We start from the raw sequence: 14005 nt of genomic DNA on the forward strand, positions 1-14005 counted from the left end.
CTAATTAAGCTGAAGAAGCCTGGGAATAAAGTTTGAAACAAGGTTAATGAAAAAGAAAAAAAAAAAAACTAAAACAAAGAACTGTATACAAATCTGAGTCCTTCCACATGACACACAACGTCACAATAATAAATAATATTTTTGGATATTGCTATCTATGGTTATGTGAACTAGAAATTGCCAAAATATATCATGATTCATGTTTTCTTATCTAAAAAGGTATCACAAGAAACATCGCTAAGAGATTGCTGAAATCTATGTATATTAGATAAAAGCATTTTCCTCAACTGCCAGCTTAAGAAAATTTATATCGAAAAAAGAAATGAAGTTAGTCTAACATGGCTGGGCTAGTGACATTATGAAGACTCCATGTGATGACAACTAGCCCAGCCTTTGCCGTGGACAGACCAGGGCCTGGAGCAGGATCTGAAAACCTTTTAGGTCAACTTGACTCAGTCCAGTGGATGAACCAGTTCATATCACAGTGACTTCTCAGAAGTTGCAGTAGGAGCTGGTCCAAAATCAAATGAAGCCCGGAAAAGATAAGATGGATCTTTTAAATATATTAATCACTCCCATCTTTTCTCAAGGAAAATATTTAACATCAAATTTTTGACTTTGGGTAAAATGTGATTCTTGCTGCATAGAATGCTCCAAAATCCCTTCTTAGCTCCGTTCTGAGTATTGTTTCAGTATTTGTCCATTCTCATCATTTGAACCTCTTCTAATTTCCATGATTTCTCATTAATTCTTGGCTTGATTTAGCTTTTAACTCTCTTATCAGATATGTACCTTCATTCAGTAAATGAGGGGTTTATTTGCTAATGACAGGAAGTAAAATTCAGTCTATAAAAAAAAAGATTAAAAATCCACCTGTTCTTCCATGAACCTCCCTTATTTTCCTAATAATGACACTATGCAGATTTTAACTTGAAGCCTGTGTTTTATTAATGAATTTTTATTGGTAAATAAATAATCACATGTAGACACCATAAAGCAGATTTTATCAGTTTATTAGACTTGCCCTTATTTTTAAGTTACAACCTTAAGGAAATCAAATTTTCTCTCTGTGTTTTCTTAAGAACTGACATTATGGTCTCTTTCAAGTGTCAGAGTTTGCATGCGTGATCTTCAAATATAACAAAGGTATCATACATTTAGACAGGGTATCTTTGAGAAATTAATTCCATGACAATTTCATCATCTGTCACTATAATAAGTATTTTCAAGGGCTCTATTCTCAGCTTCTAAACACTACTCAAATTGTCTTTGAAATTTCAACAGTTTAACACAATCTTTGGATTTGCTCCTAAATATTATATGTGTGCCTGGTTAATTAGAATATGATATAATAGGGTAAAAGCCTTGGATTCAGTGGTAGTATGGCTTAGTTATTTTTTTCTTTGTTTTATGGCCATCTGTTTCTTACCATTGTATAAAAATGACAAGAAAAAATGAAGAGGATAATATCAATGGGTTAGGGAAAAAATCCCACATTAGTGTTGTACAAAATTTTTTAAAAGGATGTTCTTGAGAATGAATGTGCGGAATATTAAAAAAATAAAGACACAATATCCATTTATGAAATGATGTCTGTACTAGAGACCATACTGTGTTATTATATATACTTTTCACTTATATTTATGACCACCCACATATTCTTTGAGAATCTATTATAATTCACGTTTCACTTAGGTAGTATATTTTGACCTATTTGAGAATGATAACAATTCTTCTGTTGGCAGAGATTTTTTTTTTCCTAAGTGCATTGCATTAAGACAGCAGATACGTGGTTAAAATAGCTGCTTCCCTGCCCTTGATTAGGTGACAAGGAAAAGCTGGTCAGGATTGATTTCTTTGTTAACTTCCTCCCTTCTAGTACTGGCTCTGTATTATTTGTTGATGTGCACTGAGAAAAATCCATTAACTTCATTGTGCCTTAGTTCCATTATCCATAAAGTGAGGAAATTAGGGTAGGTAATCATCAAGTTGCCTGCTAGTACTGGCATTCCATTTCCCAAGAAATCCTGCCTTTAGTTGAGAAGTTTACGGTACAAAGACTAAGAAATGGCAAGTGGAAAAGAAATCCAAACCTAAAACACTAACTTTCTGTCTTTGGGAACATCATTTGTCTTCCTCACACAATTATAAATTCAGCCTCCAAATAAGGAATATGAAGGATTACTGAAGAAGAAATAGTAAAAGAATCCTATGCAAATTATAGCACCGATAGTTGCTGCAAAAGAAGGAATAAAATCACAGCTCCTTTATATATTTCATTAGAATCTCAACAATATCAAGCAGCTTCAGCGATTGGGCACAAGACAAGAAGGATATAGATATTGTCAGCTAAAATTCTCAGCATGTATTGACATCAGACCGAAAATCTTGAGTAGAAAGTCAGAAATTATGTATATAAACATCAAATATTTTCTACAGGAAACCACACGTTATGTGTACATCTGATCTAATCAGAGGCATGATAAGTATTTACTGCAAATTACTGACATATTGAATATAAAACTATCAAAGTCTTACCATGTGAATCATATGCAACTTTTCTCTTTGGAAATATCTTTATATAATCTCCATCCACATTCATATAAGGATGAGTATGTTCGATGTGATATGAATCAAAAAAGAAAGTTTTGAGAGCTGAAATAAAACCATGAAAATCATAAATTCTCTGAAGTTAGTTTAATCAATGTATTTGTTTAATGAGGGATAATTTTATCCATCATTATTGTATTTCAACATTTTTTGGCAAGTAGAAGGGGCATATTTTGAACATGCTTAGACATTATAATTTATATCTTAAAAATCTGATTCAAGTTTTAACTTTTTTGATTGCACTATAACACTCATGGTTTAATCTTTGTTAGATTAAGTAAAAGACAAAATACATGTGTACACAAGGGAGCCATAAGTTATAATTACTAAATCAAAGACAAGCAACCACAATGTCTTAGAGGGTGGTATCTATAATAAAATTTACTATATGGAGAGTGATTGAATTAAATTCTTGAGTGATAATTTCCTTACCTGGGATAGTTTACCTTTTTTATTCAAGAATATCACAGAAATGCAGGGATCCTATATACTAGTCATAATGCTACTTTAAATTTGATAAGTGGTGAATCATGATATGAGATAGTGATTCTTGCATACTTATTGCTGCAGAGCAAGATGTCACCCACATAGTATAATGTAGATGTATGCAATGATTATCAGAAAAAGTTCTTTGTTTCCTCAGAGCAACTTTATAGGCATCTTTAATTTGATTCAAGATTCTGAATGTTTTAAATAGGAGATTGCATGAAGCAGGAAACATTCTAGTTTGCTAAGTTGATTGCTTCATATCAGAAAATCTGTCTAGAACTATCTTTGGCCAAGGTAGATCCTAACAAGTCATAAGATGACTAACTCAAAATGACAAGGGAGTAATGTACTCTGAGCATTTAAATGCTAGACAGCTCAGGAATAGGACAAGGTGAAGATTGTAGGAAGGAGGCAATATTATGTATTCATTCTTTTTTACTCATACTTCATTCATATTACTCTTGTAATGTACATTGCCATTCATTTCTGCATTGATGAAACAGGTGACAATTTAATTAATGGTATTTTAAATACTTTCTTTCCCTTTTGAGAATGGCCTGTTCGGCAGACACTGTTGTTTTGAAATTGACCTTGGCCCCTTACCTATATCACTTGAATTAGTATTGAACTGAGTGGTCTTTTGGAAGTTCTGAGATATCCTTAAGGTAGCCTGTTCAGCAGCATGCATCAGTTTTGTGAGATGAGTTCTTCTACGATTCATAGACAACTTGTCCCAAACTATAAATACGTCCTTTTGAACAAAATTATTCACAGTTTTTACAAATTCCTGTTGAAAAAAAAAAAGTGTGTCTTTTAAAAATGTTGGAATCCATGAATCACAGATGTAAGGAAAAGTTTAAAGCTCAGTTATATTGAGTTAAAGTTCAACATACTTACAGTAAGAGTTGAATTAGAAAGGGTGTCCTTGGCTGAATTAGTGATATTCATGTCACCCAGTAATGGGGATGATTTAGATAATATTTCTATATATGTAATTATATCCATCGGTGAAAGATCTTTCACAGAATCTCTATAGATTTCTTGTAGCAAAGCCACAGGTTCCTTTATGTGTCTAAACTGTACAAAAATGAGTCCAGGAAAAAGAAACCAATTTAGAGTACTACTGGATCTTTTTAAGAATAAAGGCTGTATGTTAAATTTATTCTAAGTTTGGTTTTCTTGAGCTAATTGTTAATAAGTTATCAGACTACACCTAAACCATAACATGCAGCACTGAAACTTGAAATTATTTATAAAAGGTTAGCAAATAAAAAGTACAGAAATTAGAAAAGAAACAGAATGTTTGAATTAATAACTTTTAAAAATTAGCTTTTAAAAGTTATAATATATGATAATGTATTTTGAATTAGATTTTAATCAACCAGAGAAAATTCTTTACAATGTGATATATTGGAAATTTGCTTTTAGCTCACTGTTCGTCATGTTGAGAGTCACACTTTCAATCACATGACAATTCTGTGAATGTCCTACTTTATTTACTCTTTGAAATATTTCCTTTGAAGTACAAAATGTCCTTGCATTCATTATGTCTTCTTAGAATGTGGGAACGGGCCTGGGTTCAAAGTGTGTTTTTATTATTCTATTCATCAACTTTCTTTATATGTTGAAAACAAAATTTCCAGTATACTAAACAGTGAAAAAGTAATATACATTAAATATCTCAAAGTCTTCCTCAATACTTTGGGGATTTTCAAATTGATCCTTTCTGTGACTCAAACTACTTAAATCTCTATATGTAAATAGTTTCAAATCTACATGAAGATCAACTGGTTGCTATTCTATTTAAAATGTGACGTAGGAAGGATTTTAATGGAAACCAAAAATGTCAAAATATAATAAATTCTTAATCTAACTAGTTTACTTACTTTTGTTAACATTCTATCAATATTTGCAGCAATACAGGCATTATCTAGATGGCAGTTTGCACTCACATTTTCTGTAGAAAAAGAAAATAGATTCTGTAGTAAGTTTTTTAAAATATTTTTTCCTGGGGTGCCTGAGTGACTCAGCCGGTTAAGCATCTGCCTTTCTGCTCAGGTTATGATCCAGGAGTCCTGGGATCTAGCCCCCGCATCGGGCTCCCTGCTTCTCCTTCTGCCCCTCACCCTGCTCATGCTCTCTTGTCTCTCAAATAAATAAATAACATAAATAAATGAAATATTTTTTCCTAAGATGATTATATTGATTCCAATAATTTTACTCCCTTATTTAAATCTTAAAAACACATTCTTAACACTTGAGTTTTATTTTTTGTTTTACTCGTTAACATTTGACTTTTTAATTATTTTAAAAAATTATTCATAATGAAATACACGTTTATTTTCATTTTATTCATTTATTTTTCCTTATTTATTTCCATTTGTTATTTGTTTTTATTCATTAGGATACACAATATTTTATGGAAAATGGAAGACTGTAATTACCCTGCATGTTAACTATATATGTTAATACGTAAAACATATGGTCTACTTCTTCCATTAAATAAAAACGATACCTCTTCTTATTTCATTATATAGATAATAATGGAATACTGGCACATTTCTGGGCGCCGGGGTGGCTTACTTGGTTAAGCGTCTGCCTTCAGCTTAGGTCATGATCCCAGGGTCCTGGGATCGAGTCCCACGTCGGGCTCCCTGCTCAGCTGGGAGTCTGCTTCTCCCTCTACCCTTTCCCCCTGCTCATGATCTCTCTCTCTCTCTCTCTCTCAAATAAATAAATAAAATTAAAAAAATACTGGCACATTTCTTAGAAGATGTAGTTCTTTGTATGCTTTACTGTGTAGCATTATGTTTTATATAGTTCTTTGATAATACATAAAATATAATCATATGACTTACCTTGGCAGTAAGTGCCATCATTAGGTGTGAACTGTGATTTTCCTGTGGATGTCTGATAACCTTCCTTGCAGGAGCAATTATACCCACCATCCACGTTTTCACACACTGCATGATCTCCACAGGCAGCTGATTCACTGCACTCATCTATATCTGAAAATATTTGAAAAATTAAATTTTTTATTTAGTACTTATACAATTGCTACCTTGCTGATACAGTTATATATGGTTAATGATTTCATCAAATTTTATAAGAAAGCAAGGAAAATTTCATCATTTGGAAAACAGCAGAGCAAACTTAGCTGCATATATTTTTTTTAAACCCTGATTTGGTCAATCCATTTTGAAAGCATATTAAAAAATGTCATTCATGGATCAAACTCTTGAATTATTTTCTAAGTAGAATGATTCATCCACAAAGTCATTAAAATAATTTCCATTATTGACAATTTAACATTTAGTCCTAATTGAATAAAGACCCAATTTTTAAAATACATCTAAAATTCTTTGTTTTCTACTATTAAACTAAATTGATTGTAACAGCTCAGTTTAATCTGGAGGATAAAAAAGAATAGCACATTTTCTTTCCAAAGCTTGATTTTTGCACGTAAGTTATTCTAAAAATTAGCAAATGTGTGATTCAACTCCCTTAAAATTTTACCACAACTTATTACTTTTGTGCAGGTTATTTTTTACTATGATTCTGAATACACAGTCATCATAGATAAAGTAACAAATTGTACAGAATTAAGTCTTAGATTTTCAGTAGTCATATATCAGAGTCACAGTAAAAATGTTAGGTTTTAAGCTCATATAATTTATATTCTTAATTTAAAATTTTACATACTGCAGTGAAATATGTCTTAAAGTTATAAATAGAGTATAAATACTCTGCCAGTAGGCAGAGTTCCAATAGGGAATGATTCCAAGGAACAGAAGAGTCCAGATCATTACCTTAAGCTAATGCAAAGATTTTTGTGTTCCCAGCCTGGCTCTGACATCTTAGAGATACTCTATGTTAGATTAATGAATAAACCTGTAATCTTAAGTATAAAATTTGATTTTTTTAAAAAACTAATAGAGTGCCACAATACTGTTTGCCATAAAAAAAGGGGAGTAATCAAAGTCCAACTTAAAAGGTCATCTAGCTAGTTATCTTAAAAGTAGTTGATCCTAATTTTTCACTTCAAAAATGCAATGAAGGCACAGAATAACATTAAAACTCAAACCACTGAAAAACTGAAACTGACAGTAGCCTCTTGGTAGTTCTTGAAGAAATGTCCATTAGCTAGAAAGGCAATGGTATTAGATTTAAGAAGACAAGTCATAGGTCCAAGAAAGGGGTAGAAAACTCCTTGTTCTTCTGCCAAACCTATATATTCATAATCTGCACTCCCCAGAGATCCAAGTATACTACTTTTCAAGAAACAGGAATACTATCCTAGCACCCTCATCCTCTTCCTCTCATTTCTGTATGTGTGTGTTTAGAGACCGCCACTCCCACACACACACACACACACACACACACACACACACACAGAAAATAAAGTAGGGCATAAGCAATAGCATGTTGATTCTTAAGATACAGTGAACCGTCAAGGAAAGCATTCCAGGTAAGGGTAAAAAAAAGAAGCCATGTGGAAGTGCAGACTGGGTTTATTATTTTTCATGAAATCCATGAGGTGAGAAAAAATATATAAGAAAACAAAAGACTAGTCTTTTCTGGAGCAGGGCTGAAGAAGTAGCATGTACTATACCCAAATGGAGATAACACCCCAATGAAGATGTGAACAGACCTATGTGGTATCATAAACAGAACAATTTATTTTATGAATAAGAAACTTATGTTTTCTGAATGCCCACATTTCCTATTTTTAGATGTCTTATATGGCTAACAGGAAATGAGGTGTTGATTTCTCTCAATTTTAAAATTATTTAAAGGTGCAAATTGTCTTGGGAATGTTGTCCCAAATCCATCTCTAAGCAACATACAAATATTTTTTTTAAAGATTTTTATTTATTTATTTGACAGAGAGAGAGGGAACACAAGCAGGGAGAGTGGAAGAGGGAGAAGCAGACTCTCTGCTTAACAGGGAGCCCGACACAGAGCTCCATCCCAGGACCCTGGGATCATGACCTGAGCCGAAGGCAGACGCTTAACAACTGAGCCACCCAGGTGCTCCAGCAACATACAAATCTTGGCAAACTCAACGTCCATCCTCTCTTTTGTATTCTGGACACAGGGGTATATAATCTTGTTGCTCAGAACCAACTGTGTTTTAGTTTTTCTCTGTGCATCCTCCACATCCGTGGTGCTTGTTGGGTTTCTGCTCTAGTTCAAGCCTTCCTACCACCGCTCGCTTAGCTAGTTATTATCCCAAAATGTCAGCCTTGGACCAAGTAGGGTATTTCAACCTCTGAATTCACTAAGCAACAAAATGGTAATCTGTAAAAAAAAAATAAGGAGGTAGTCTCCTGGGAGACCAGCATTCAAAATTAGGATTATGCAAATTTTAATATTCTGACTCCAAATGTTATATAGAATATTAATTAACCTACCAAAGTAATGCTTTTCAAATCTTAATCATCCCATGAAAGTCATGTTTTCCAAATTGTTTGGACTTTTCTTGCTTATACTTTTTGATTTTATAACTTTTTACTCAAATGTGGAAGTGAGGTTTGCTGAATTTGATGTCCCTCTCACTCTGTTTATTGAATCTAACCTAGTAACTGGTTATGCCTCTACTTGTTAGCATATCACTCTATGCCCCTTGCTACCTAGTAATATAGAGAGAATCATAAAATATTGAAAGAGTATGCCATGCCAAAATGAACATGACTGCTATTTTGCAGCAAGATCTACACCCACTTTTCTGGCAATCTCTTGCACGGCCTCATTAGCTGGAATCTAATAAAAACACTATGTATCCTTCTTCCTACAGGTAAAGGCCCTGTAGAAGATTTTAATTCAAATCCTAGTTATAATACTCATTAGCCTTGTGACTTTAGGTAATACTATAAAAAAATAGCTTTTACCTTAAAAGAATTCTTTTTTCTAACAAATGAGGAAATGTATGTAAAGGTGTTTTGAAGTTGTGCCCAAGATATAATAGGCCCAGTGATTCTATTCATATTGTGTGTTTTCTTAATAGCAGGAGCCCTGTGAATATGTAGGTTTGGAGAAAACAGATCGATAATGAGTGTCTCATTAGACTGCTATGTCTTAGTATTCCCCAGATATGTAAAAGAGGAAAAGAACCCCCACCTCATCTTAGTAAAAGTTAAATTGCTATTACGTAATTATTTCAGTCAGGCTAGAATTGACATACCATATTTAATAACTGATCCGCTTTTTCTACCACCAACCTAACGCTCAGCTTAATACTAATAACTTGATTTTGCCAAGCGTAAGCACATCATAACAATCATTTGCTTGTTTTGCACATCAAAAAATTCACTTGCTCCTTTTTCATTAGTGAAGTTATGCTTGTTTCTCATGTTTACAATGAGCCAACCCAGCAGCAGTTTATCATAATCTTCTTTCAAAACATGGTCCTATGATTGTTTTGATTCTTATCATTTTCATCAATAACTGAATTGTCTAATGTTTAACTCACAGACTGTGAAAAAAAAGATAACACATTCAATTACTGAAAGTAATTTGCAAAGACAAAACTGCATGTTACCATTATCCAAAGCCAAAAAAAAAATCTGAAATTATCAGCGTACCCAAGGCAATAAGACATACAAAATTATAAGCAGTAAACACTGCTCTTCAGCACGTGGTAAATGTGAAGGAGTTCTTGGGTTGTACTCATTTGGCCTTGGGAGAATTCACTATCTTATTGGATGCCTCGGTTTTCCCATTTGTGAAATATGAGCCTGGAACCAGGTCTCTCGGGAGCTAGGGATCTGAAATTCTGTTTTACTGTAATTCCAAGGGAAAGTAAATGTTCAGGATGCTAAACTTCCCTCAAAGCCTTCTGCAACAAAATTACCTTCTCTGTGGACAACAGTATTTGAATATAGACTAAAGGTAGAGAATTTTGCTTGGGTCATTTCTTGCCCTGAATCAGGGTTTTTCATTATCTACTTATAGAGGTTCTTAATGAGTATAATTACCAGACATGTTAAATTTAAGGATAAACTAAACTTTCAAATCAGACGTGATACAGTACAAGGCGATATACTAACGTAAAAGGAAACAGAATTATAGTTCTCTGTTCAAATTCCCTGAAGATTATCATAGTGCATAATGAAAATTACTATAGGACTAGAGAGGGGGAAAAAAAGATATAGCTGTTCTGCTGCTCAAAAAAGCTTAATCCTTAAGGACAACAAAATTGGTGAGAAATAACCATTTTCCAGAGAATGAATTTTTCAGTGAATAATCCATCAAACAAAACAGGTAGAAGCTGAAGGACTCAATGTTGGGTACTGGGTTTTAATATAGTTCTTGTGTTTACTCATTACTTAAAATAGCTAAAAAGGGAATTAGCCAAAACTTAGGCCCATTCCACAGTATCTCAATAATAAATGAGTATTGGGAGAAAGAGTCTGAAATTATAAATCTGTTATACTTCCATAAAACGTTGGCATTCAATCATCTCTTTGTGCGTGTGTTTTCTCTGTGTCTGTGATTCAATTTTTTTCTAATACAGGAATTCTCTACTTGTAGGGAACACAGACAGAGAAATATAGCCTTTTGTGAATTGAGGCATATTAAAAGTAAACACGCTCAGATGAAAAGACAGATGTCTTCAAGAGACAAGAGGGAATGGAGAGCATAGTTAAAATTGTATTAAATTCCAGTGATTAAGATGTTGTAAGTTCTATTTCTTCACTAACTGGAAAATTCTAGTAAAGCTTACAGAGCTCTATAATTAGAACTTAACAACTAAAGGTAAAATGCATAACATACACACATAACATTCTAAGAAGACTAGCAACTAGAGTAGGGGCTTGAGAACAAATAGTGAGATATTACAAGTTTTCTGGACAGAGCTTCATAGATTACTTCCTGAATATACTGTAAAGTTATATACTATAAAACTTTTTGCTGAAAACACTAAAGATAAAATTTATCCTTCAACACAAGGTGTCTGGGTGGCTCAGTCAGTTAAGGGTCTGCCTTTGGCTCAGGTCATGATCTCAGGGTCCTGGAATCTAGCCCCACATTGGGCTCCCTACTCAGCGGGGAGTCTGCTTCTCCCTTCCCTCTGCCCCTCCCCCCAACTCATGCTCTCTCTCTCTCAAATAAATAAATAAAATACTAAAAAAAAATCGTTCAACAAAAATTGTCCTATTTTCTCATATTTTAAATCCTTTATGCCCTTGCAAAAACATGATCCACTGCATTTGCATGATTCAGATCAATGCATAAGATTTAGATGGCCACCCATTTTTGCCTCCCATGCCTTTCCAGATACAAGACTGTGATTCTAATCCTCCCTTTATCCTAAACATGTGAATCTGGACTAGCCTCCACATCCCTTGGGTATCAAATGAGAATACATTGTTTTCTGTTTATTTAGCAGAGTAAATATTGTGAAACCATAGGTACATGAGACAAGATAATTTCTTTGATACAGACATTTCACTGATAAAGTTTCTTTGAACATTGTCTCCTAACTTATCATGTGTTAATAACATTGTTAGATTTCTCCTTAGCTTACTGACGAGAATCTCAGTAGGGAACTAATCAAAGCCTTCGATGTGATCTAGATTAACTTCAATATCTCTCTTTTATCTAACTATGTAAAGTAGAAGCAGCATATTACCCTTGTCCATGTTGCATATAGGGTCTTGGTTTCTAGTCTAATTTCTTCTCCTGGCCAATGACTTCACTCTCAGGGCCTCAGTTCATGTATTAATTTTGCAGATTACTATCGGCCATAATAAATTAAGCTAATTGTTGGTAAACTGGACAGTTTTGTATAAACCATGACAAAGATGATTTATAACTTGTTTTCAAGTCTTTGGCTCCAGAGAATTTGCCTCTGAAAATTGTTCATCTTTTTGAATTTACTAAACAATCTTTTTTTCTCAGACTGTAATCCAAATATTGTAGGATCTGGTATATCAAATGCATGACCAAATTATAATAGAAGGACATTTAAAAACTTCTAGATACTCTCTTCAGACTCAGAATAATTTCACATAGGGATTTCGTTGAAATTATTATCATTCCAGAGGACATTTTAGTAAGCCTGAAATGATTTTCTAAATAGGACTCTACTTAGAAACTAAAAACATTAGTTTTTCTGAACATTAATAGTTACACTTCATGCAGGTCTTCAGTGTAACTACCTTTCAGCAGACAATACTAAAAGCACTAGAACAATTCTTTTATAACTAATGCCTTTCTGAATATTTTCTGAGAAAATGTGGAGCCCATCTCAGAGTGCATATTTATAAAAGCATCAATATCTTGCCATGCAAATGATAATTTTCTTGAGTCAACATATTAAAGTGTAAACATCTACTCTGTTGTTTGTCACCATGCTAGATCTCATACTTTCATGATTTTTTTTCTCATAAACTGCTTGATTTTCTCCCCCAAAATATTTTCCTTACATCCTTAGATAAATATTCCATAGTATCTGATTATATAGCATTAGAGAACTAAAGGAATTGATGAAGTTTCTAAAAGTATTACACAACTAGGGTGCACTCAGGGACTGGTAGAATTTGGTCCAGATAATATCTAACCTCTGGAGGTAATAAGCAGTAAGAAATAGGTACAAATTTAAGTTAGGTAGTCAAACTTACCTATGCAGATGGTTCCATCATTAGTGATAAACCTGTCCTGGTTACTGCTGGATCTGAAACCAGGGGCACACATACAGTAGTAACTTCCCTCTGTGTTAGTGCAGTTGGCATTTTCACCACAGGGCTGGGTCAAATTTCCACACTCATTATCATCTGTGGAAATATCAATTTAAAACATTATTTTTATATAATTGAAATTAATTTCTAATATTTTCCACCAGTATTTGGGAACTGTGACTGTTAAATAGTTTAATGTAATGCGATGTCAATATTTAGGAAAAGTTAACAGTACACATTCCACACTTATTTTTATTTATAATGTGACACTTCCTTTGTAGTTGCAAAGCAAATAGAATCTCTTCTGAAAACACTGAACATAGTTATTGAAAATATATCGGAACATGTTCCAAATTTTATATGTAATTTAATAATAATAATGTCAATACATTATACCCCTTTGTAAATTTACAATACTCTCTATAATTAGTCAAAAGCATACCATAAGTTAAAACATCAGAGATTACAAATTGACATGCTCTAATCATGTACCATTTATTTTTATTACTTATTCCCTAGAAGAATTTTGCATTACTAGGTTGACATCTCTTCACTTATTAATGAATTTATTCATTAAATACTATGTGCATTTTATAGTCTTATAGAAGAGCATACAAAAAAACATATCATAGTCCATGGTCCCTACCTTCTAGAATTTAATACAATTTATCAGAAACTATATAGGTTCATAAGCCTTTGTAAAAATCAGAAAGCAGGGGCGCCTGGGTGGCTTAGTTGGTTAAGCAACTGCCTTCGGCTCAGGTCATGATCCTGGAGTCCCAGGATCGAGTCCCGCATCGGGCTCCCTGCTCGGCAGGGAGTCTGCTTCTCCCTCTGACCCTCCCCCCTCTCGTGCTCTCTGTCTCCCATTCTCTCTCTCAGATAAATAAATAAAAAAAAATCTTTAAAAAAAAAATCAGAAAGCAAATTTATACTACCTGTCAAGTAAATAAAACAGAAAATAAGTGCTTTTCAGAAGAGATCATAATAGGCTGGAGGAGAAAGAGAATATCTTCAGGTGACACTAAATCTTGTGGGTTGAGGGCGCCTGGGTGGCTCAGTTGGTTAAGCGACTGCCTTCGGCTCAGGTCATGATCCTGGAGTCCCGGGATCGAGTCCCGCATCGGGCTCCCTGCTCGGCAGGGAGTCTGCTTCTCCCTCTGACCCTCCTCCCTCTCATGCTGTCTCTCATTCTCTCTGTCTCAAATAAATAAATAAAATCT

General features: G+C 33.8%; 1 protein-coding gene across 2 annotated transcripts in view; it reads right to left on the minus strand.

Annotated features, from left to right (window-relative positions):
• The window catches only part of ADGRL4 (adhesion G protein-coupled receptor L4), a 109185-nt gene that overhangs the window by 38724 nt on the left and 56456 nt on the right, over positions 1–14005 (minus strand). The window contains exons 2-7 of one of the 2 annotated variants that reach the window (XM_021690080.2): positions 12726–12878; positions 5958–6107; positions 4986–5056; positions 3997–4176; positions 3703–3886; positions 2539–2655 (exon numbers count right to left, since the gene is read on the minus strand). In XM_021690080.2, coding sequence (XP_021545755.1) covers positions 2539–2655; positions 3703–3886; positions 3997–4176; positions 4986–5056; positions 5958–6107; positions 12726–12878 — 855 coding nt within the window. The remainder of the gene's footprint in view (positions 1–2538; positions 2656–3702; positions 3887–3996; positions 4177–4985; positions 5057–5957; positions 6108–12725; positions 12879–14005) is intronic. The other variant, XM_021690081.1, reaches the window with a different exon arrangement.

The sequence above is a fragment of the Neomonachus schauinslandi genome, chromosome 4 (assembly GCF_002201575.2).
Source record: "Neomonachus schauinslandi chromosome 4, ASM220157v2, whole genome shotgun sequence".
NCBI classification, from domain to species: domain Eukaryota; kingdom Metazoa; phylum Chordata; class Mammalia; order Carnivora; family Phocidae; genus Neomonachus; species Neomonachus schauinslandi.